The 26,504-nt window shown below is 39.4% G+C and overlaps 1 protein-coding gene across 3 annotated transcripts in view; it reads right to left on the reverse strand.

Moving 5' to 3' along the window:
* Positions 1-26,504, reverse strand: part of DNAH11 (dynein axonemal heavy chain 11) — a 424,306-nt gene that overhangs the window by 129,699 nt on the left and 268,103 nt on the right. For 2 of the 3 annotated variants that reach the window (XM_077122193.1, XM_077122194.1), the window contains 7 exons: positions 24,508-24,669; positions 16,314-16,547; positions 12,496-12,642; positions 7,572-7,685; positions 5,358-5,501; positions 4,563-4,745; positions 2,922-3,023 (listed from right to left, as the gene is read on the reverse strand). In XM_077122193.1, coding sequence (XP_076978308.1) covers positions 2,922-3,023; positions 4,563-4,745; positions 5,358-5,501; positions 7,572-7,685; positions 12,496-12,642; positions 16,314-16,547; positions 24,508-24,669 — 1,086 coding nt within the window. Of the gene's footprint in view, positions 1-2,921; positions 3,024-4,562; positions 4,746-5,357; positions 5,502-7,571; positions 7,686-12,495; positions 12,643-16,313; positions 16,548-22,179; positions 22,281-24,507; positions 24,670-26,504 lie in introns of those variants that run through there. The other variant, XM_077122196.1, reaches the window with a different exon arrangement.

Consider the following 26,504-nt stretch of genomic DNA (forward strand, 5'->3'; position numbering starts at 1 on the left):
TTTTATACTCATCCTGATCTTGTCTACTAATAAATCTGCTATAATCCCATTTCTAGGTATATACTCCAAAGAATCAAAAGCAAGGACTGAGACAGATATTTGCATACCCATGTTCACAACAGCATTATTCACAATAGACAAAAGATGGAAGCAATCCAAGTGCCCATCAACAGATGAATGGAAAAAAAAAGTGGTATATCTATACAATGAAATATTACTCAGCCCTAAAAAGAAACAAAGTTCTGCTATGTGGGATAAGACATCCAAGGGTGAAAGTCTCCCTGGCAATCTGAGAGATGACTCCCAGGGATGAATCCAGACCTGGCAACATGGGCTCAACAATTCCAAACTGACCAAAAGGGGGAAAAGAAGTGTAATCATAAAGTATCAATGGCAGAGAGATTTCATATAGAGTTGCTCTTGCATAAGGTTGCTCTTATACAAGCTTCAGGTAGACCTTGCTACCCATCATAACCTGCCAACTCCCAACCAGGACCATTCTAGCCAATCCTAAAGAACACCTAGGGCAATATATAAGATTCCACAAGGGTTCCATGCAAACTAGAGTAACTTTCCAGAAACCTACAACCTCCAGATGGGTCCTCGGTACAGATAAGTCCTGAAACCTAGCTGAGCCTCTCCAGAACAACAGACAGTTTCATCTCCCTACCCCATATTAGTGACAGACCCTTCCATTATCAAAAATTTGGAATTACCATAGCCCCTGACAACATGCTAGTCACCAGGTACTTACTGACAGTATGCTTGGTGCTGAAGTAGGAATATGCATTGCATGCAGCAGGTATAGAAAGGAGGAAGCGGCCAAGACACCTGGAGGGCAAAGGGAATCAGGAAGACCTACTGGAAGTAGCAGCCTTAAAAAATAAAGGGGACTGAATTATTGTGGGAGGTGCTTCAACCTATGGAGAATGCTTTTGGGGTTATTCATCATCTTATTAAAGTAACCATCAAAGTAAATAACCATCCTCTGATTACTGCCTAGTAAAATGAAAGAGCATCTTAATCCCTTCCGTATATTTAAGGAATTCACGTCTTGGGGTCTACTATGGAAAGTTGGGCTCATTCATCTTTCAGGAACAGCCTTGAAATCTGGGAGGTAACCTCTCTAAGAAAGGTCCCCTGCCCTTTTTATGTAAAATTAACAGGTAGTGGCCCCAAGTGTAGGCAGGTAAGTTGGCCCCATTCTCTAAGAAGCCTAGCTTAGCTCCCAGGTCACTCTGAGCACCACAGATTCCAGGCTGAAGTTGTTATTGAGCTCACCTGCTCCGGGTCCATTCCATGATGTCCTCAGGTGGATACATCTGCTGGAGATCTACCCTCAGCCCTCATGGTTCCTCATTCCTACCACTCCCCCAGACAATCTCTAAACATGATCATCACAACAATGATTCCCACATCTACATTCCTGAGCCAGGTTTCTCTCTCAAAATCCAGTTCTGACACCAAACACCTACAGGTGGGTTTTCTACAGGAAGAGAATGGCAGCAAACATTTATGAAGCATCTACAACATGCCAAAGACGGAATGGTATCACAAAAAATCAGATTCACAGGTGAGAAGTAACAGAACCAACTTCAACTAACTTAAGCTGAAGGGATAAACTAGAAGGACATGAAAGTGATTAGAAAGGAATAAAAGGCAGAGGACCACATCTAGGCACCATGGAGCCTCAGTGGGTGTTAGGAGTAGAACTCCTTGCCAAGTCTCATCTTAACTCTGTCTCTGGAATTCATAGATGCTGACTGTTTTCCATGTTTTTATCTTTCGCTCAAGATTCAAATTCTTCAGATTAGATCAAGTTGGCCAAACTTGGATCATATATACAGTCCTTAGCTATAAAAGGTCAGAGAATCCCTCCAAAAAGCTCCACCTAAGTGCATCCAATGCAGGAGAGATAGTCTTCCAAAGATAAATCACCCAAAGAAGACAGACCAGAAGCCAGATGGCCAAAAAGCACAAATGCCCATCTTGAAAGGTAACTTTTACTTTCACTTCTTTATAGATGAGAAACTGAAGCTCAGATTCTGTAAGTTGCCCAGAGTTATAGGGCCTTATCACTACATGCTGCCTTGCCAGGTACCTCAAACTCATCATTTTGATTCTCTTATCCTTTCCCCTTTCTCCATAACCCATCAACTAGCCTTGAATCCTTATCATAATTGCTTCTGCCTCAGCTGAGGCCCTAACAGGACCCATTACAGTTCCCTTCTAACTTATCTTTCTCCTTCTGCACTTGCTTCTCTCCCTCCATCTTTCATTCAGTCGTCAAAAAGCCAGTTTGATTATGTTTCTCATCTACTAAAATCTTTCAAAGTGCCAAGGTCATTGGCCAGATAAAATTTAAATTGCATGGCATAAAAGATAAAGAAGACCTCTGCACACCTTTTCAAACACAGGTTTAACTACTAACTGCTATTCCTAACCTTTTTCAAACACACATCTTAGGGCTCTGACCTATTTTGGATTCTTTAAGTGTACCAACTGCTCCTTCTCTCTCTTCCTGATTCTCTGCCAGGAATGTCTTTCCCAATCTAGTTATCCTAGGGACTCCTAAGCAGCTTTCATTATGTAAGATTCCCTAATTTCCCCAAGCTAAGTACTTTTTTGGTGCTTCCACACTACTTGGAATTTGGATAGATTTGTACTTATCACATTGGACTAGAATGATTGGTCTATGTATTTGTAAAAATAGAAAAGATGATGATGTTACAGCTAATGTTCTTTAAATGCTTTCTATGTGTCAAGTACCATGCTAAGTTCTTAATATGAATTGCTTTCACTTGATCCTCACAAATCTGCCCTAGAAATGGATGTCATTATAATTTCCATTTTACAGATGAGGAAACAGAGGATTGGAGTGGGTGACTTGCACAGGGTCAAATATTATGGTTTGTACTTACCACAAGTTTTTTCCTGATACCTTCTAGTTTTTCAGTAGCTGCAGCCAATTCTAAGTTTGCTTGGGCTAATGCTTGGCGTTTTGGCTCCACATCACAATAGACCTGAAAATACAGAAGAGGTTTAATCCATGGGTTAACAGAGACACAGAGAGGACCAACAATCATTCAAATATTCATTTGCTGGAAGTCCTACAAATAAAATCTCTAATTAGCTTAGCAATTTGTTGCTCATTTTTTTAGTGATGGTAGTACTTCAACAGAAGGCAAAAAAATCTACATAACTTTCCAAATTTTCTCTAGCCTTTATTAATTTATTTATTCTGGGCATTAAAGTTACAAGTGCTTGCATGAAAATGCTGTATAAATCAAGTAGCATTAAGAAATTAAAATACATTTATCATAAAATTTGGAGATTCTACTCATATTGTTAGAAATTGTAGTGTGGGGAATATACCTAAAGTCGGGATGAAGTCCAACCTTTAAGGCAGAGAATAAGAAAATGGGCAGATAGTCTTTGAACACAGAAAGGAAAGTGGGAGAGATCCTCACGTGATATTAACAATATTTTCACTTTCTAAGTTCCTGGCTGCTTTATGCATATTTGAATAAGCAGTGTGAGAACATGGGTAGATTATTTTTGCTTTTGGTTGGGAGAGAGAAAGGAAATGAAATCTTATCTCCTTTCTAATAATAGAACAACTTCGAACACTGGGACGCTACTCATCTCACCTAGTTCTGTGTAGATAAGCACACAGAACTCAGGCACTTTATTACAGAGAGAAGCCACACATCAACCCCAACCTGTCTAAATTCTTGCTCTATATAGACTTCCACTAAAGAAAGAGATCAACAGAGTCCTCTTTCTGCGGGCCCTGCAGTGTAAAGGATATAACCAGATTTCGTAAAAACCTTTTTGGGAAAGCCATTGACTGTAATTGGCTTTTCCTCAGAAATTCCATATTTATACAACCTCCTTGATGGAAGGCCATGACAAAAATGAGATAGTTCTTCAAAGGTAAGGGACATTTATTGTTCCTGTTTCTCATATCCAAGACTCTGCAAAATGCTTGGGACATAATAGCAGGAAAAAATATTTGGAGAATGAATGACTAAATGAAATTAGAATCTACCTCTATGCTGTCTAAATGCATAAATTTTACATTACAGTATGTATAGGCAAAAATTTTGGTCATTAAAATACTAATGCAAAATTTGGTTATTTCCTCTTCTCACTAAGTTTATAAGAGAGAGGGTTTATATTTTTGTTTTGGGAACCAGGGGTTAAGTTTAACTGTACACAAATTCCAACTTCTGTTTATTACAAGCCAACATGAAAGGGATATTTTAATGTAAATAAACATGATTCATAAATGCAACAAGTTTTCATCTAATTAAGTCAAATTAATTGCTGTTATTTGATCTAAAGCAGTAATCACTGTGCCCTAAAATTGATAGTTTTCACCATTTCAAGTATCTTTCTGAGTACAATTTTTTACTCTGACACCTTCCTGCCTGAATCTTAGAACTATGTTTTTATTCAGAAAATGGAATATTAAATCATTTTCCAGTTTCACTGATCTAGAAATTGCTATGTTTATGGCATCTAATGAATAAGGCCTGTTAATCATCAGATTAGGATACCTCATAAAATTTAACAATGTTGATGACCCAAGCACAGAGACCAGCTGCTGCAAAAGATTTGGTCCGAATCAGATTTGGGTTGAACTCTGGATCTTTCAAATACTGTTCATTCACCACTTTTAGACAGTTCTCTGGAATGTGTTCTTTGTCATAGTTAATTAACGCTTGCAAAAAAACATCAACCTGTAAAGCAAAAAGACTTATTGCAATGAACCTGTTTTGGCTGCAGAGAAAATTCCAAGATCAAAAGTTAAAATCAGCTTTTAGGGCTTATATTACAAAGGCAAAATTGGCAAGCTGCATTTATCCTATTGTTTGACTTTTTCAGGCTTTACAGCCTGAAGTTAGAATTAGCAATGGACACTTTTAAAATCTCTTCTATCCCAGGGTGAAATATTCAGTCCCTGCACAGGAGGCATTTGCATTTTGAAGAAAAGAAAGGCATAAAAGAAAAGGAAAAACACATACCGAAAAGCTCCTTTGCTTCACCTTCCTGTACATTAGCCACATTTTTTTTCCAGCCTAAGAAATCCATGTAATTTTCTCCCTCCTACACTTAACTGCTTTCATAATTTTGCAAATAATTAGCAACCTTCCAACTGCTGCTGGCATTGCCTTAGGTATGCAGTAGCCCCAAAGTTGCTTCTGACTTGGCAAATGAAACCTTAAGTCTAGAGCACATATGGCGGGTTATGCTCAGCGCGTGTGAATATGGCTTCTTTTGACTTAAGCATCTTTTGCTACCACACATAACCACGGTTCTGAAAACGGGACTGAGGGTGTCAGGGTTTTCACCTTTCCCATGAAGACTTTGGCTGCTTTCCAGCTTCGGTCTTTGGGCACTCTGCCCCCAGGGGCCAGGAGGACCATCACTGCTGCCGTGACATTGGTCACTGCATTTGGGGGGGTAGGGAAGGCCTTCAGCTCGGTGAGGTTAACCTGCAGAAAAGCACACACAGACGCTCGGGGTCAGCGTGGACTTGAAGGTTGTTAGTTTGTCAGGCCGAGCCTTGGTGGCCTCCCTCTCACCCCTTCGGGGTGGCAGTTCTTTGCCGCTGAGGGACTCAACTGTGGGAGCCCAGGAGTCTCAGTTCTTCGGCACGTTTCTGACGCTCTGGGAACACCACTATCTTTTTTTTTTTTTGCCTCCAGGAGAATTTACCCAGCTGATTTTCTAGTCCTTTAGAGTCCTAGTCACCAAGGTCAGGAAATTTTACAAACATACAGGTTTGTGCATTCCATCCTACCTCCATAAAACATAGACCTTTTAACCAGGAATTCACAAACCTAATTCCTTATTCAGCATCTATTAGCTTTTCTGTTTTACATGCAGAAGTGAAAAACCTCTTCCATATCACTAAGATGCTCAACTAGGTGGGAACTTGTATAGGCTGAAGTTACCTTCTTTCCTATTTCTTAATTCCTTGAGGTCAGAATCTTGATTCAACTCAACAGAGTGGTTTTAGTGGAATAAATTATAAATATAAGGGCAAATGCTTTGGGTAGGAATTAGTATATAAAAAAGTGCATGCAGGTTCATGATACATAAAAAAATAAAGCCTATAGGTATTTCCTGTGACATTTCATGTGTTACATGTTCTCTTGTTTATGAAACTTCATCAAATGTTGAACTTGATTGGCTCCATTACAATAAAAATGCCTATTTATTTGTGAAATGATTCCAAAGAATGAAGAGTATAAAAGTGAAAGTTTAGTTAGAAGATGAAGCAGATTTAAAATATGCTAATGATAATTGAGAACCGGCTAATTAAGGTGCTTTTATCACTTAAAAATATCATCATCATTTATACATAATCAAAGCTCAATGTTTTAAGTAACATTAATTGATTTTTATCTGAGTAAACAATAACATATTCAGAGAAAAGTTCGCAAATTTAGAGAAACCCAAAGAAAATCATTCTATTATTCAGAAAGAAAGCACAAAGAAGAAAATAACCATGTATTATGTGCTTACTTTTTCCCAATCTTTATTCTATACACCTGCACGTTTATACCAAAAAAATGGGCCATATGTGTTAAACTGATAATTTTCTCTACTCACTTTAACATATATCATGAACATTTTCCCATATTACTAACGAGTATCCAACAATATTATTTTAACAGCAGAATATCCAGCATTCAAATGCATTCTAATTGAACTTCTATCACTGTATATTTAAGGCCTTTAAAATTTTTCCATGTATGGTAATACTGTAAGAAATATCCATGTAGGTAATTTTTTGCTCACAGCCAAAATTATTTTCTTCCAAAAATCACTGAGAAAAGGTATTGAGCGTTTCTTCTAAAGAGCAAAATCTGGACCTTTATAATATTTGAAGATGAATCTCAGGAACCTCGGGCCTGATGATTTCCTAAAATTCTCCCGAGAGGTTTGGGAGAGCCCCTGGACAAGACTTGTAGCTGCCAGCTCTTAGGATAGCATTGCCCATGATCTAATTTTCCCTTTGATACCTTCATGAAGAACACAGATTATTTACTCTTAAGGAGATTCCAATGTTCAATGAAGTTTTACTAATGGGAAGCTAGAAGAAATGGCATGGGCCAAAACCTGGGTATTTTTGCTCCCAACCCATTTTTTTCTAATATGGGTCCCTCATTAATGTTTGCTTTTTATATTCCAGAGAAAATAAAGAATCTACCTCCTGGTTCTTAAACAATACATAATTCAAAAAACTGGGTTTACATTACATCAAATCCAGTTGCCAAAAATAGAATTAACTGCCTTTTTTCAAGAGTGAATCCAATGGTGTTGGAAAAAGTCAAAAGGACACTGCTTGTTAGGGAATGGTAGAGTGGACTGCTGGAGGGGAAAGGAATTTGAACTATAATAATGACCTCAAAGGTTTGTTTCAATAATATTTTATGGGTCTTTTCTTTTCAAAAGCTTTTTGTTGCATGGACTGTATTCTCAGATCTGTTATTCAAACCCTAATACTCTTTGCATATTATTTTGGAGAAACCCACAAGCCAACCAATCAGCTTTACCCTGTTGAGTGTGTCGAGTGCAGCCGTAGCAGCCACCAGGGCAGGCTCAGCCTTCAGTAAGTCGGCCTCGCATTCCCTCTGTTTCTGGGACACTTCAGTCTGAATGGCCACCACCTAATGGCAGGGAAAAAGCACCAATCATCACCTGAGATATCACTACTAAAAAGTGCTGGCAGTTGAATAATCCACTTGTGTATAAAAATCCACAATGACAAAACCGCAACACACACTGATTCAAACATCAACATGCTCCTAGAAGGGCTTTGACCAATTTAACTACAAGATGCCATGATTAATAAAGGCAAGAGTGAGCAATTCCTCCACTCTTCAATTTCCTTTTTTGGAGAGTACTGTACAAGTGAAAATCCATGCTGGCTCAGTAACATGGACCTTGAAATATCCTTGCTAGAATTCTGTGTCAAATTTTTGCTAACATTTGCCTGGAAGCCATTCTAGCTATTCCTTAGGAACAGATGTGAAGCTGTTTTGTTTAGCTGGCTAGAAGATACTGTTCTATTCTGTGATCATGGATTGCATGGTTAACCATAAATAAAAGTCTTATAAATATTAATTACTGGTTACTCTAAGGACTTGGTGGAAAACTACAGCTGCAGTAGCCTGGGTCTACCTTCAGCCATGGAACCATGACACGAATATCCATTCTACTGTTGGGGGTTCTCTGGCACCATCTTCACTTACCAAAGAGGGAGCTGCGTCAGCCTTCTGATGTGAACATAACTACATGGACATAGGGAAGTTAAGCTGGAAAACTTGAACCAAACCAAGATGAGAAGCTTGGAAGCTTTTCAATTCTCCTCCTCTTAGGATATCTACAGAATAGGAATGGCCAGCAAGAGTAAACCTTTAGTCCTCAGCAGAAATTTGGGTTTATTAGCTGTGTCCTGGGCACCAGGGATCTAGTCACCACGGGAGACAGTCCCTGTGGTGGTGGTGATTGTGGAATATAAAATGGGAACAAAAGTACATTTCTTAAGATGTGTTTGGAATGAACAGGTCTAACTATACCATAAAATTAAACACTACTCACAACAAATTATGTTGTCTACTACGGCTTTAGTAGCAGTAATTACCCTTCTCCTGATTAACCATTATTTGCTGTATGCTGCACTTTTTATGAACATAATTGGTTCAGAGTAGATATGTGGTCTCCTGCCAATACACGTACAGCTACTGTTAATGTAAATAAGAAAACCCTGCATGCTTCCTGAGAACTACTCCAAAATCACAACCCTCAACACTGCCAGGAACGGACCATGAAATTCTAAGCATACTACATTTTGGTACCAGAGAACACCGTTACAGAGAGAGAGAGAGAGAGAGAGAGAGAGAGAGAATCTGAATGTATGTGAATGTACTATTGCCTCATTTTCCATAAGGATATAATGAATCTATAGATGCTGTGTTAAATTTATAATAGCATCATTGATAAGACTCAGGATCACAGAATTTTAGTACTAGAAAAAACCTCAAAGAGTATTTCTTTAAAGTAATGTTTCTCTGAGACTGGGAGCTGCTACTCTTCTTTCGATTCATTTACTGTTAATGGATTATTATTTCTTTGGGGAATTTTTATAAACAGAACTATCTTTAATATTAAGTAAATAAAATTCTGCAAATGCAAAGGAAAAGAACATACTCTAGGTTGGTTAACTTATTTCCCATTCCCAATACCACTCATCCAAAAGTATGACAATACTAGAAAAGTAAAAACACTGTGTGTCTCAGCAGCAGGTAAATCCAGTGTGGAATTTCATCTGCCAATGACCCCTGGGTGGCGGTCAGCTAGGATCAACCTGAAGAAGGAAAAGCTACACAGCATGCTTAGAGCATGTGCTTTCCCTCTATCCCTGCGTGTTAGAGCAGAGAACTGAAGACAATTCCTTTCTTATGAACACCCAGAACATTCTTGCCCTTTATTAATCACCTGGTCCTTGAAGATGCCATGAAACTCCTGGCAATCTCAGGAGAGAATCAAATCCCAACAGCTGCTCTTACCTGCTTTCAGATTCTAAGTCTCAAGGCTGATGGTCCTCCAAAACCCAGCCCTATACACATTTAGAAAATAAACATAAAAAAACCCGGAAGGCCATTAAAAATCAAGGAGATGTCCAATTTTTGAAAAGACTATATTAACTGCGCAACTTGGAAGCTGCTTCTGCTCATGAAGATCACCCTTCACTCAGTGGGGAAAGCAGTTTGGAAGTGACCGTAGGATCCTTAGATTTTAGAATTTGGCACTGATGAGCTGAACAAAGATGGGAAAACGAATTTTCATAGGCTTCCTGTTGCTTGTGTTGCTTGAGGTCACTGCTGACAATGCTGATGCTTCGAATGGCCCTTGATTATTTTATAAATTTGAAGCAATCATTTCAAACTCTATATCTACATGGTCTGACAAGAGGCACAGCAAGGCAGTTGCCAAATCTGTTCTCTTATTTGTCTTAAGTGTGGCAATGCATTTTGTGCATTATGTAGCCTTATTTTTTCATTATTTCTCATGCATTTTGCCTGCGATCACAATTTCAAAGGAGAAGAAAGATTCCAGATACATCTTTTGGACTACCAGCAAACTACCTGAAACACACTGCTGAATGCTGTCACATCTGAGCCTACCACATGTACTCAGATGCTGATGAATTCCCTGATTCCATGTTGTTTAATTATGTAGGCCTTCCATGGCTACCCAATTTAAAATACTCCATTCCACCACCACTTTTCCCTGTTTTATTTTCTCCACAGCATTTGTCACTAACTCAAAATCTCTTGTTCATCAACATGCTCCTTGATGCCTGTCAGTCTTTTCTATTAACAGTGTAAGCTACATGAGGGCACCTTGCCTGTCATACATCCCCAAGATCCCAGCAAAAATGCAATTAATAGTCATTATTTATAATTAAATTAAGCCCTGTGGACAAGATAAAATTGTGTTGTTTTTATTTCCTGGCATGTATTTGTGGTGGCTTGGAGCTATGTACCCCAGAAAAACATGTTCTTAAACTTAATCCATTCCTGTGAGTGTGGACCTGCTTTAAATAAGATCTCTTCAAGATGTTACTTCAGTTAAAGTATGGCCCAAATAAATGTGGTTGGGCTCCGGTTGGGATTACTGGAGTCCTTTATATGCAGAGTGAAAGTCAGATACAAAAGCCAGAGGGAGCAGGCAGAAGCTGAAAGAAAAGAGAACTCAGAAGAGAATGGAGAGGCCAGGAGAGGCCGCCATGTGCATTGCTACGTGACAAAGGAGCCAGGACCAAGGAGCACCAGCAGCCAGCCTGGAATGCCAGTCTTCAGGAACACAGCATTGCCTTGGTGGCACTTTGATTTGGACTTCTTCTGGCCTCAAAACCATGAAAGAATAAGTTCCCATTGTTGAAGCCAACCCATTGCATGGTATTTGCTTTAAAAATAACAAGGCAACTAGTAACAGTATTAAATATAAAAAAAAAATAGTGTAATTTTCATGTTTGAAGAAAACAAGAAACAACCTGGCAGTTGAGTTCTAATTTACTAAAACCTTTTTTTTCCTTCCTCTGTGAAGGCAGTTTTACCCTAGTTCACATGCAGAAATGCAAAAATATCTCTAGAGTATTTGTCATATTTTTTGAGAGCTCTGAAAGGTATCTGTGGAGATGGGTTATGCTATAATAATAATGGGAACATCACACATCAGTGTGATATCTGAAAACTATCCCCTGGGTGGAATTAGCATATGATAATCACCCCATGTATGATACCTAATTGCGTAGAATAATAATATAGATTGAAGGGCATTCTCCACTTATCTGAAACTCAATGGAAACATTCATAACCAGAATTAGGAATTAGATGCCCATTGGCCATGTTAAATGTGCCTTATCCTCAACTTCATATATGCCTTATTTCAGATATGTTTTATTTTTTTTCCAACTGTTTATTTAGAGTTTTGATTTTCAATATCTCTTTTAAGTCTTTAGTAAATGCAGTCATGTTCATTGCACATTAAGAAAAATCCTACAACTCAACTATATATGAGTGAGTGACAAAAAACACTGAAAACTTAAACACCCCTGGAAACATAAGAGGCAAGGGTGATGACTACTGAGCCAATGGCTATAAGAGTGTTAGCAATTTAAAATTTTTGTGAACTAGATCCTGAATACAATCTTTTGTCTAAAATAAGAATTTTTGACCACATATAAGCAGCCATTCAGTTTTCAACAAATATTACTAATTTTCTCTGTTTATTCTTCTGTTTGATTTGGGAAATAAGAAGACACACAAAATATACCTCCCATTTGTAGTTGAAATTTCACTAAAGGAAGAAGACAAAGGAAGTTGTATTTATTTCAGAATTGCTGAAAGTCTGAGTACAAAGAGAGCAGAATCTATATAATCTTGTAAGTAATTATTTTCAACAATAAAACACAATATAGAATGCCAGGACCTCAATCCAAAAAAAAAAATTAGCTTAAGATTTAATAATAAACTTCTCCAGTTGTATTATTAAAATGCAAAATTTGAAAACCATCTTGCAGCAAAGTGACGGAATGGGCTTTGTTAACAATTGAGTTGTTCAATTTGCCTGAAAACCGAAAACCTTTAGAAACCTCCGAGGTGACTTCATGACCTTTACTGTATTACAAATAGGCCTGATGTTCAAGATCCACATCCATTATATGCTTGAATGAGCTCAGTATTTATTGTTCTTTCATATCATTAAAAGAGCTAAAAGGTTGGGAAAATGCATAATGTAAAGAAAGGTCAAGTGGTGATCATGGTGTGAAATGCTGTTACATGTGTAACTATAATAACTCTTTAGATTTTATGCTCCCTGAAGAGGAAGTTGTTCAAAATTGTTCACCTACCAAGGTTTATTTTGTGCTAAATATAGCTCAGCAACTCTAAATGGTGGAATTAGCCTGACCTTCTGCTCCTCGGCATCGGAGACCGCCTTTTCCCGGCTCACTTTGCTGGTCTGAAGTCCTATCTTTGTGATCAGGGCTTCCGCGTCCTGACTTCTCAGTTGCAGCTCGGCTTCTTGAGAGGCAAGTCTGGCTTTTAGCTCTCCCACCTAAAGGGAAAGTCATTCTTTTGAAGTCACTTGTGTTGGTAAAAAGAAATATCAGGCATAGCTGTTCTTTTTAAAATGAATTCAGGGATCCCGAGCAGTTTGCATATTGCCTCTATTTCTACCCTGATTTAACTTCAGTCCCATTTTCAAAATTACAGCTCCATTTTTATCCCCCACATGTGAGCATGTTTCTGGGAAATATAGTTAATTCATACCAATATCAACTAGAGGTTCATCTTCTCTGCTCAATTCTGTACATTCAGGGAAACACTATCAGAGGTCTCCACCGGACCTTTCCCCCAGCTTCCCCTTCCCACCCCCCCTCACCCCTGCACCCATCCCATGTCTCTCCAGGTCCATCTACTTTTCTGTTCTCTGCAGCTCAAGCTGAGAAGGCAGCAGAGGCTGCAGGAAGACTTACTTGTTGACAAGCACCAGTCTCAGGTCCTCCAACAGAAAATTGTCAGAGGCTATGGACAAGCAGGTGGTGTCAAAAATACTTCTTTAATCTACCTGTCTGCACGTTAATTGGCTGCTTATTCAGATCAAAATGCCCAGAGACAGGTCCAACTTCTTCCCACACAAAACATGAAATGGCCATCTTCAATTTTTTTTCAGTTCTAGATTTTCACCTCATACTACATTTTACTTCTGACCATTCAGACAACCTAACACTAGACTCAGCTAAAGCGAACCACGGGTGCCATGTGGACAAGTTAACTGTGGTGTGGCCAAGTTCCCAGTCAGCGCCCTCGAGATGTGTCCCTGCTCTCGGCCCACCGCTGACGACCTTCCCTCAGGCCTGTGGAATCAACCTCACTAAGCTACCACCACAGTCATCGGTTAAAGAGAATGGCTCTGCCTTCTTTTTAGTTCAGGTCTTACTAAGCTCAGAAGGTATCATTAGATTCTTAGTGAAGTTTATGTAAATAAAAACATTAGTACTAGAGAGAAAAGCAGGGTCCATCTCTCAAAAATACATGCAAACAGCTTTAGACAACATCATAATTAATGCCCTAGTCCATTTACTCTCCATAAGCATATCACTATTTTAAAAAAAAAAAAACATCACAGGAAGCAATTACAACTGCTTGTTTTGACTCAACTGCTCAAGGCACTTGAGTGGTATCGTCTTGGAGAGCAACACCCTACTACCACAGCCAAATGATGTCATTGCCCCTTCCCCAACACACTTTAGTTTCATACCTACAGGCACAATTACTACTGTGATGGCTGCTGGGACCAGTATAGTTTAAGTTAAGGTTGATTTTGAGCCTCTCTATGAACTCAGGGTAAACCTGGGCAGGACATTTTCTTCTCCGTTCTTTTAAGCCATGTGAAACTAGTATTATGCTAGGCCATAGTCAAAACAACATCCAAGGGACTAGGAGGAAACTACCTTACTTCAAGCACTAATTTCAGTCTCTAAGGAAGCTGCTAGCTCTGAAATATTCAAAGTGACTCAAGCCCTGATGTGAGACCTGATCCATGAAGTAAGGTCACTAAGGCTCTCTGTGATGATCTCACCTGATGTCTAGAGCGGGTTTATGTGGCTACTAAAGGGGTTTACAGCTTTATTGCAAGGACTGAGCATTGGTAAGGTATAGACATATATCTTCAAGAGGCATAGACATCTGACTCTGGAATTGCTTAAGACAGGGCCATGGAGAACACAAGCTCCAATATGAAGGCAATTTGTTCCCAAGGCAATGTGACCTTATACTATAAGATTTTCCAGCTCTTCACACAGGAAGTCATGCCTCCTTTTCATAATAAATCAATTTTTTAAATTCTCAAGGAACTACTCAATATTCCAGCCATTCTTAAGATATTAATAAGAGCAATACATGCACAGATATCTAACAATAAGAAATCACCTGTAATCTTTCAGTCTCATGTATCTTCTTCCAGCCAGTGGGGATTATGGAGAGCCCAAGCAGCCCTGCACCTGGCAGACACCATGAATTGGCTATCTCTCCCCTTCTCCCTGTCCCCTGCACCTTGACTCATCAATACATAACTGGGATTATTATTAGGAAACAAGAGGCCCTTTCTCTTCTTTTTCTCTAGGGCTGAGATGCTGCCCTTCCCAGCACTGCACTGGCATGCCAATCTACAAGGATTTAGCTCTGTCATGAGTGGCAGGGGTGATTTTTTTCTTTGCCAGGGGCAGCCACACAAGTATTAACTGCTCTGTTTGGGTGCCAACACTATCATTTCCCAGAGTGAAGCCACCGACCTCCTTCACTTATCTGCTTTTAGCAAAACAGGACTCCTGGAAAAATCATGACTCAGGAAGAAGTTGTGATCTAAGTGAGATTCAGGAAAGAGGCAGAGGGAAGAAGGTGGAAAGAGAAGAAAGAGGAAGAGAAAATGCATATAAAAAGGAAAAGTAAAGGAAGGCATGCTTTAAGAGGCAAGGAAAAGATGCACAAGTATAGATACACTCCTTGGGATTTCCTAGCCACTATTCCTTACATCCTCAATCCCAATGTCCTGGAAATCTGTGGCTTCTCTTTCCCAATCACGGCCTACCTACACACTGCTCATCACAGAATTCAGTGGTTCACAGAAGGACCTTTCCTGGTTTATGAAACTAAGGGGAAAAGAAGTAAGTGGTGCTTCAGCCTAACTAATGCATGAGGGATGTAGCTGGAGCACCCTTCAGGATGAAAAGGTGCCAACTTGTGCTACCCCCTGTAGGTCTTGGCTTATTTCTAGTCTGGGCACAGAACACCACCCAGAACACTTGGGGAAAACTGGCCAAATCCCTTGAAAACAGTGTGATTCTATGACCTAATGACAATACTCTGAGAAGCCATCCACATCTCTGAACTTGAAGGAAGAATCTGAATTTATTCAAGCTTTGGGACCCAGCTGGCTCAGGGAAGGGCTGGCCCACTCTTTGAATAACCCATATTGCCTCATTCTTCCATTCCAATCTCATTTTATCTGTCACCGAGAGGCAGCATGGTACTGCACTTGGGCTTTAGAGTAATACAGGTCTAGGAGCAAACCCCAACTTCTCCATTCTGTGGCTTTGAAGTCTTTATGCTTCGTAGTTAAAATTGCAGTGGAAACACCCACTTTCTAATGTTGTTTTGTTTTAAACAATGAACTAAGAGGATATGTATACAGACCTACTCCTGTTGGGTCCTGTCCTCTGCTAATTCTCTCCTGATTTACCCCTGTAGGTTAGAGACACAAGTCCTTCAGGGTCCCGGGGGCCTCATGCCAGAGGACAAAGACAACAGTGGATACTTCGATCTAAGAGAGATGGTGGCTACTAGAAGTCCACCAAGGTCACAGAAGTCCACGGCCACAGAACAATGCCCTTGCTGGGTGTGTGAGAATCTGTCTTAAACCAAAAGGGGTCATTCTTCCACCCTTGGGTGACATGATTATTGACAATGGGCCCTGAACACCAAACATGCCAGGTCAGAGAAGGAAATCCGCTGTCTGTTCCCTAGCATATATTCTCCACACTTCTTGGCACTGAACCTAGGCTTAGCAAAGTGCTGACAGTCTGTTCTTGGTGTCAGTAAATTGAAAATTTTAGCACTAGACATCTTAAGTATAAATGGGATAAAGTGCTACTTCAAGAGAAAATACATCTGCTATTTAAAGAACATAAATGCATTGCATTCCATGCTAAGACATTCTGGTCCTACCTGAGAGGATGTCGTCTTTAGCTTCTGGATGCCATTCATCAAGTGCTCTTTCTTCAGGGACACCTCTTTTTGCTTCTTCTGCAACAGGTTCTTAAACAATGATATTTGTTCTAAAAAACTCTTTGGGGTGGTATAGTTGTATCTTCTCTCATTCCGGTAGTACCTGGTACTCATTTCGTTTACACTCGTGTGGACGTGTGCCATGAAGAGGCTAATGGAATCTTTGTCCAGTGGCTAAAATGATAAAACATTATAATTTAATGAAATGCTCTCAAACGAAACCAAAACACAATTTAAAAACAAGAAGCAAAATCAGCAGGATGTGCAATCTTTTTTCTAAAAGCCAGCACAGATTACAGTGGGGTTTAGCAAACCTTAAAAAGTTTTTAATAGAAAGCCATAGTAGAAAGGTTACAATAAAGCATTCAACTTTACTCTCTTCTTGCCAAATAAGACAAAGAATTTTTATGTCCTCCACATATCCAGCCTGAAAGTCAATACATAATACTAGCATGACTTTTCACAAACTGATTTTTATCTATTAAGAGTGTGAGAGAGAAAAATGCAGAAATTAAGACACAGCACCCATCAGGTATTTTTTTGTATTGTTTTAAAATGCAATTTTAGCTAAAGAGAAACAACAAACCTGCAAAGTCACTGAAAAAAAAATGCTGAAATGGAGAAATAGATGGTTTTATGAAAACCTATATAAAAACAGTCTGGAGGGGTAGGGTATAAAAGTTACCACTCCCAGGAGAAAAATATCATGATCATTTCTGTTTTCACTTGAAGAAAAACAAAATGAATGACTCTCCTTTGAAGATTACCAGAGGAACCCCCCACAGTATTTTGTCCTCTATGACTTCTGAAGTACTTAACTTTTTAATTTGTGGAGTCACATCTCCCTCATTTTAATGATTATTTATTGCATTCTATACAAGATGAACCAGGTTCAATTAATCACGGGAAGCCTAAAAATCAATTAATATGAATTAAATGAGCTACACCAACTCTTAGGAAAGTCACACATAATTTACCAAAGTGTTGTCAATAATGCTCAGACATCTTTGGGAAAATTGCTCACAAGTGGCTGGCGATGCAGTTAAACGTTTCAAAGCGGCATCATTAATATGACAACCAGGGGTGCGAGGAGAGACAGGTCAATGCTTGCCGGTGAAAAACAACTGCTCTTCAGCCACGTATTTAGAACCTACCTTTCCAACATCATGAAAAATCCCTTTGTGGGTTTAAAATATGTACGTATTAATTAGTACCTATTAAAAATCCATCTCACCAGTAACTGACATAATATATTTTGAAGCAAATGTTGAACACGTAATGAGCCAAATCCTGAATGCTTTTGTTTCTAGTAGATCCAAGACATATGCATATTACTGAAAAATAAAATTTATAGGAAGGTATAGGCACTCCGTATAAATCTTACCCTCTGGGTGATTTTATTTATAAAAGAGCCTGACTTCAATATAAACAGGGGTAGAAATTCACTCCTGCACCATCTTGGTTCAAAACGAACTAAATGCGAGCATGTACTTTTCTACAACATAGATAAATACTTGCCTCAGCCAAGCGCAACTTCCTTAAAGGGGGGAAAGCACACAAAAGGACTGGCGTCTCCCCAGTCATGATCCTTATGAGGAGGCTCCTCACCGCCCTGAAAAGCTCTCTTTAACAACAGTTTCATTTGTAAATCGGTGATGGAAGAAGTGGTTTCCGGTAGAGCTGGAAGTGGCCCGAGACAACTTGTCTCAATGGGGCAAAATAACTATTGTTACCGGGCTTAACAAAATGGCACAGCATGGGAGACTTGCGGAGCCAGGGAGCAGCTGGTTGTAATTCACACTGTTTTTCAGAAAACTCTAATCGTTCCAGAACAGACCTCTTTGACGACTGGTCTTCCCAGCATTCTCAATTTGTCACTTTCTCTTATGATAAGGTCAGTAGTGACAGCACTTCCTGACATTAACAGCTGTGGCTTTTAAAAGGGTCATTGTAGAACTACTAATTGCAGTAATTTCATTAGCATAAATTATTTATTCTGCCATTCATTTATCTCCAGTTTTCTTTGGGGAGGGGGCTCGGGTAGGGTGGCTGCTGGTGCTGCTGCAGGGAGGGCAATGCAAAGTTGTATTTTTCACTGGGAGACCTTTTAGAGATGCAGAGGAGAACACCATCTCTGCCACATTGGCCCCTTACTGAAACCAGCTGATACCACTTTGCAGTCACTTAGCAGTCAATCATGGTAAAGGCAAAAATAAAAATAAGCAAATTGCCCATATCAAATGGTTATAAATCCAAGGTTTCCACACTAAGATACTTTGGAAAACAATGCTATATCCACTGCATAATCAAATGCAAAGATGAAATGGCTTTTTCCTCCTATTAAGAAAAAGTATTTAATTTCTACTCTCTTGGTTGGCTTACTTGTAAACAGAAAAACAAACAGACCTCCGCGGCTCAGCACATGATTCTCAGACAGTGGCAGTCGCTGCCACACTAAGTACTCCTGCCTCCCCACCCTCCACTCAAAGCAAGTGTTCGGAAGTAGAAGTCCTTGTCAAAAATGCCAGACCATACCGTGTCAACAGGACACCGATACCTGGGGGCCAGTCCTATATCAAATACCCCATGTTTATTCAGGATTTTACACCTTCCCTAAATCACCAAAAATACTGGTCAGAATCTTAAATCTGGACTTCTGAGTGTATTGTATATATATATATATTATTATTTTTTTTTGTCATGGGCAGGCACCAGAATCGAACCAGGTCCCTGGCATGGCAGGCGAGAACTCTGCCTGCTGAGCCAGCATGACCTGCCCGAGTGTATTGCATTTTAAGCAGGGAGCAGGGGAGAGCAAAAGGGATGGGCGCAGGAGAAAAAAATATTTTTTTTTGAAGTTTATCTCTGGACAATTTTGTTGCATACGTCGCATACATACAGCGTACTTTAAATGTTTTCCTCAGAAATTATTCTTATGTTAATTTTTAATAACTTTAACTGCCGGGCTATAAAATTTATTATTTGTACTTTTTAGTCCCTTTGGGGCAGGTAAATATAGAGAAAATTGGGTGCTTGTGGCTGTGAGGTTGGTTTATTAAATGAGGACAACTAAACGATGCCTAAAATGAGCAGTCCCCGATGTGAGCACCTCTCCTCAGTGCCTCGGTGCTAAGACTCACCCTGACCCCCGCTTCTGGAGGCAGCCAGGACACAGAGCTTGAATCCCAGGATGTGGTCATTGTTCCAGTCCTGCTAAAGTGGACAAGCTCTTGTCCACAAGACCAAAGGTTAGCCTTTGTCACTCCTTTCAACTTTTTTCGTTTCCTTCTTCCTTTCCTCCCTCCCTCTCCACCTAACCCTATTTCGAAATGGTGGAACACTTATGCAAGAGCAGAGAAGAGGATTGACGAGTATGGGCTCATGGGTGAAACTGCACTCTGATTGCTCCTCATCCCCTCGTAAGGTCACCAGGACAATCACAGGGCAGCTACAACGGTCAAAGCTGCACCCAACAGCTGATGATTTGTTTTTGTTACTTTTTTACTTTGCCTGGTGGGTGCATTTGGTCATTAGTTTGTAGAAGCTTTTACTTTTTCGTCTCTCATTTTAGAGAGCAAGTATTGGCAAAAGGCAAGATCAAGTACAATGTAAGGCAAAAATCTCCTAGATGAGTTTCAAATCATCGAGAGAGGTAGCTTCAAAGGTTCTGGCAGAACATTCAAATAAAGAAGCAATGGAGGGTTCATTTCTCTTGAAGTAATACTTTGTCATTGATTTCTAGGGGCTCATTTATGATGAATGATTAACATCTTTTGATTTTCATGCGTGTCACATAAGAAATACCATGCTTGCTTCCCATTAATTCATACCATTTTATTTTGAGTTGTACAGAAGTTATGTATTCAAATATAATCATTTTCTGTTGCAAAAAAGAAGAAGCAGCAGCAGCAATGGAGGACTATGGGCAAGAAGAAGTAAAATGGAATCCAGGTGCCTCTTTCATAAAGAATTGACAAGGCAGGACATGATGGAAGCTGGCTCAGGTGAGGACAGCGGCTACAGAAGAGCCACAAAACTACAGCGCTGGGGGAGCTATGTTACATTTGATTCAGTAGAACTTTTGGCTTAACTCTGTGTCCACATCCCTGGGAACCTGTAAACAACTGGACCCTGCTTTCAATGTAAAGCCAATTCCTAAAGTTCACAAAGCTGTAAATACCGCATCCTACTGCTTTCAGCAACTCCATTCCAACGTTAAGATGCCCAGGGCAAGAAATGTATGACAGACAATACATTTGTCTGCAGGAATAAAGGAGACGAAGGTTGAAGAACTACCCGGGTCTTTCCTCATTCATTTGAATACAGGCTTAAAGTAGTTTGAAATTTAAGTAGTTTCAAGATAAACTTGATTACATTTGTTTTTGCCTTGACCTTGTAAATGACTTCAGTATTCCTTTGAAAGAGGACATTTCCCTCAAATTCATAAAATTTCTACTGCACAGAGCTTTTCTTTCTGTTTCCTGATTCATATTGAATAATCCTATTTTGAATTTCAAAGAAAAAACTGTGCTGAAATTAATATAATAGAAACTTTGCTAATGTCGCGATCACTGACAAAACATTGTTGTTTGAATAGCCTTAATGCTTGGCATTACATTTTACAAAGAACCTACAGATAAGTGAAGAAATAAATCCTCAAATATAAACGTAAAACATCCTTTCACTTTGAGTAGGCATTTCTCATTATCAGTTTGGAAAGCAGTAGTAAAATATGCCATTCATATGTTATCAAATCTTACAAGTTCTGGATATAAAGGCTAGCGGGGTAGGGAATAAATGCATTTTTTTCCCTTGAAAAAGCTGATGTTAAGCTTGCGTAATCAATTGCCTTTAAATGTCATCATGGCCAAAGGACTGAATTTTAAGTTGCCTGTTGGCCAATAAGCCTGAAAAAGCTAGGCTCCTGCATCTCGCTCAGATCTTTGATCCCCCTCCTTGCAATGCAGACTTCACCCCTCCGCAGACCTCCTCATCTTTTCACTTCCATTCAATAATTCCTCCCTTCACCACACCGTGTCATCAAGTGTATCTGTTATTCATTTTGCCTTGGAAAGCAAAAATACTGCTTGCCTTTCAACATCCGAAGTTCTTCTGCTTGTTTCTTGAATGTTTCTTACTGGAACCCATGAACCGCTCAGGGAGGTCTCCTCACAGTTCTGTCTCCCCTGTACTTCCGCAGTATTTCCAATCTTATTTCTAGGACACTCAAGAGGGCCTTTGCTTCCTCCTCTCCTTGCACACACGGCATCCTCCCAATCCCATTTCTAAATCTCCCACGAGGAGGGCTGTATGTTGACACAGTCATCAGATAAATTCCCGGTGATACTTAAGTGTCAAACTGTTTTGGTCATTTTGACAGGTGTCATTTAGTTCAATATCAGGTAACAGAAAAACAGCACATTTATATCAATGCAGCCAGCCCACACTCCTGGGTGCGGAGAATGTACTGACTGAAAATTATATGTCAACACACACAAATCTGCTTGCCTTTAATGAATCCTTTCTTTGTGGCCAAAGGAGGTCACCTTGCATAAGTACCTATACTCAGCAAATGAGGTCAGTAATTAAGAAGGACTTAAATTATGCTGATAACTCTCAGTCTTAATGGTGGAAATTAAAACTAAGAAAGTGATTAAATTAGCACTCATTCAAAAAATTTAAAACCTGTTTTAGACCGCCACGGAAAAGGCACCTCACATTTTTAGAACATGGACACACTGCACGCTGAATTATAATTACTGCTTCTGAACAACAGATTAGGAAGGTGGGAAAGTTAAATAAGCACCTTGCACCGAAATGAAATCATCTGGCTAATTTGTTCTGAGACATAATTCAGCTCGATAGAAATGGCAAAGAGCTTCTAAAAATTCCTATTTGGCACTTGGCATCCTATAGGAGGCGTCACAATTCCACCAGACAGAGCTCAGCAACTCGGAACCTTTGGACTTAATATGATGCAAGTCCTGCCTCATCCAGTAGGTGTCAATGGACACTGGCAGTTAGCAGCTCCTTCGCAGACTCTTCAAAGTGACACCTGGGAGAAAGCAGCACAGAGCAGCAAGGCAGGAACTTAAAAAAGTTCTGTGCCAAACACCAACAGCAACATTGCTATAGCTCCTGCTTCCTCCAGTTTGAGAAAGCAACATTAAGAAACAAAGTCCTCTTCTCTTCCTCACCAAAACAGCCCGACAAAAATGAACTGGATAAAACTGAATTTGGCTATAAAAAATACATACTCTTTCTCTCGGTACTTTGAACCCTTCTTGCGATGACTTGAAAGCAAAATAGCACACTACCTAATTCCAGTAAAGCAATGAATTTCATAATTGCTTTAATATGTGTTAATCTAGAGTTTAAAATATAAAATATTTTCTGGCAGACTTTCCCCAATGCTAGCGTTAGGCTCCACTAAACTGGCTTCCTGTGAATGACCTTTAAGACAGGCAATGGCGAAAGCAGAATTTCAGACAGAAATTCATCACGTGAATGTCCCAGGCTCTAATTATCTGTCCACAGGGAAAAAATATGTATCTTTTCCTAAGGATAAGAAGTGCTATGCATCGAGCCTTACCAGTGGAAAAAAAGTGAAAAGTTCACCTAAAAAAAATCAAACAAATCACTCAGAATATTCAATCTTTACCCAGAAAATTAGTTCTTTTTTTTCTTTCTTTCTTTAAGGGCCCAGGTAGAGACAGGCAAGAGAAAGAATTTTCTGAATACAGAAAAACTAGTGATTTAGAAGAGATCTTTTTTTTTTTTTCTCAAGAAACATTTTAAATGTGAGGGTAAAAAGAGAAGGAAAGGGTAGGTATCTGAGTATCCTCAAACCTCTATCATATATGTGTCTTTTGAGTTAGTGTAGTTGGCCTTCTTCCCTGGAAATCCAGGACCAACTAATTAGATTAACCGACATTTTAGGACAAGACTGAAGGTTTCCCTCAACAAAACTCTGTAGGAAGAAGTCAATATTTGCCTGTGTGCTTATGTAATTTTTTTGTTTGTTTTGCTTTTAGGAGTTGAATGAAAGGAAAAATGATAAATTGAACAATGAAGTTAGCGGCATACAAAAATTAGTATGCAAATATGCCCAGATATCTAACTACCTGGTCACCAAAAGATACAGTATTCCACAAAATGTTAAAGGATTACGTTGAAATGACAGCAGTTGTGTTTTTGGAGTAAATAGGGCTTGGGAGTGGGTTGTTCCTTTTTCATCACAAACTTTCAACTGGATTCAGACTCATTCCTTACATATCCCCAATTCTATTTTTGCCTCTGAGAATCAGTTTCAATATCTGACCTATTCCATGTACTTTTTTTCACGTTGTCATGGAGTAAAATCAGAAGACAAGCCTTCCAGGGAACTGCTTTTCACAATCACCACCTTTTCTAACCAGCTAGTCAGAAAGGTACTAGACACAAATGAAGCTTTATTTCTAGGAAGTTTACATGATAACTTCATATTTAAATTCTTTTTTGCTGTTTTAACCTGAATGTTTGAAGTTTTTTTTAAATTTTATTTCATGCAACTATTTTAAAATGTAATTAGAGATGCACATTTCATCATGACTAAAAGACAAAACATAACCCATACATGTACACAAGGAGGCAAATACATCTCTTGACTTCATGATTGCTGAATTTATGGAGGCTGATTTTTCATCTACCAATACCGCAGTGAGAATAATTGCAATTAATTGCCTCACTCTGTTAAGCCCAAGCACTGCATGGCTATGGATGGCTGCTTTTTTGTTTGAGTTTTTAGTTGCAGACTTAAAGGATTTATATTCAGTAAGCCTCATTATGATTTAAGGAAGCAATGATCCCGGCCTTTCGTTAGGCAGTGCAGCCAGTGAGAACTCAGCTCATGTGCTCTACGTGCCTGTGTGTGTGTGTGTGTGTGTGTGTGTGCGCACGTCCACGTGGGGAAAAAGGTCAGCCGTGACACTCCACAGACAAGAAGCCGACAAAGATGATTTTATAATCCTAAACAAATGAGGACAATTTTCTGATAGGAAGTGTATTTGGGGAATTGCTCACCTATTATGGACTTGTGCGTGTGTGCATGTTTGTACCTGTGCGTGTGTGCAATCCCGAGGCTGACACAGCGTACCTCAATTCCCTCGATTTCCTCAATGAACCTCCTGCTGACTGAGAGCAGAGCCTCCTGCGGCCACGCGTGGAACCAGTCAATAGCGGTGCAGCTCACCAGGGCTGGGAACTTCCGAGCTCGATCTCTCAGCGTGTGACCAACAGGAGAGAAACACAAAATAATCTGCGGAGACATGGGGGCAGGGCACAAACAGGAGGGCTATGAGTGAGCAAAGAATTACACTGCAATCTTAGACAATGAAAGAAAGGAAAGCAGCCAACCAAGATATGAAACTATCCTAAAGCATTACAGAGCAAAAACCAACACTAACAGACTTAATGATAAATGTATAAACCTGCCCCCATGGCTGCTCCACAGAGTGTATTAAAACATGGCTATGCGATTTTCTTAAAATTTGCCCCACTTCCTCTAAATATTTTTGATGTTTCCCATTAATAGTTGGAAATTTACTCCTTTTCCGTTACACAAATGACATTAAAAAATAAAAATAAATCACCAAGTATAACAATACCAACGATTACTTTCATTTTCTGTTTTCTTCCATGTGTAATTCATTGGACACAATAAAAACTGGAATATGATTGAAAACAGCAGCAATGTTTTATCATATTGAGAATACACATTACTTCTGTTTCCATTTAAAATAAAATGCATTCACTTGAGTTTTTACTTCAAACTTTTAAAGATATAATACTCAGTTTAAACTTTCTTGAGACTGTTTTTTTTTAAGTTTCTGATTTTAAAGGCAGCATCCGTTTCCATACTTTCTTCAGAGATGACAAGCTTTCCTTTGTCAGGAGGGTTTGCAGTTGACTTCGACAGGGCAGCAGAGAAACCCAGTGAGGGGAGCAGCCCTCAGGGGGCAGGCAGGTCTGGACTGGACCCCATTTTTATCCCATTAGAAAGTGCCCTTTCTGAGACCTTCTGTGCTTCAGAAGCGACATCAGATGAGCCACCCTGTGCAGATGAAGTGCTGGCCCCAAGGAGGGGGCGCGCATTTCCTCCTTCACATCTCTACCGGGTCAGTGTGGCCACCGGGCCTGAGCTGGGAACAGGGCGGCTCAGGCCAGGTGTGAGAGGAAGAGTGCTGGTGTCCTCTTCTCAACAAGAGAAAACAAAACTTTGCAGCTCTCTCTAAATCTTTAACACTTTGAAATGAGACGATTCGCACGGTTGTTTTTCAGGGGAGATGATATTTTACTGATAGCATTGCATGAACCCATGCCATAGAAACTGCCAACATATACACGTCCTTGTAATATCTCATTTACCAGCTTTTTACGGCATTTATTTTATATGCCATGCGGCTTCAACAACTCAAGAGAAAGAATTCCTGAGATAAAAAATGTCTTTAAACAATGTCTAAAACATTCCTCACATTCAAGATGCTAGTTACAAGTTTAACTGCTCTAATATTTTATGTGCTGAGTTAACGACAAGCCTCAGTTATAAAGTGTAATTCTCACTTATGCCTCGCTTCTCAGGTTTCTCTACCAGCCTATTCTCCCCATATGTGAATATTTTTCCTTTTTGTCTGAGTTGGTTTTTCTAACCATCTCATCACTTACTTGTGACACATTTAGAAACTTATTTTGCATATAATTATCAGAGGTAGAGGAAAAAAAGTGCTTTATTTGGGAGCCTAAATATTTTCATCACTTCTGTACTTGTATTTCTACATTTGTGATTGGCATAATATCAGGTTTAAATAATGTGTTCGAAAACAATGTATCTGACCCCTGTTTATTTAGCTTCATGAGGAAATGTTTTCCCTGAGCTGAATCAATGATATGCTTTCCTTATTTATTGAGATTTTAGAAATGGTCATTTGAATAATTATTTTGGTTTCAAAAATTTTACAGTTGGAGACTTCTTCTTTAGTATTTATCACTTAAATGAGGATCACAATGCATCTAAAATCTTGCAGCAGAGAAGGAGGGGGAAGAAGAGTTGTTCTCAAAGCACTGCCTGGGAATTGGTTAGAAATGCACATTTTT

Source organism: Tamandua tetradactyla, chromosome 1 (genome assembly GCF_023851605.1).
Source record: "Tamandua tetradactyla isolate mTamTet1 chromosome 1, mTamTet1.pri, whole genome shotgun sequence".
NCBI lineage: Eukaryota > Metazoa > Chordata > Mammalia > Pilosa > Myrmecophagidae > Tamandua > Tamandua tetradactyla.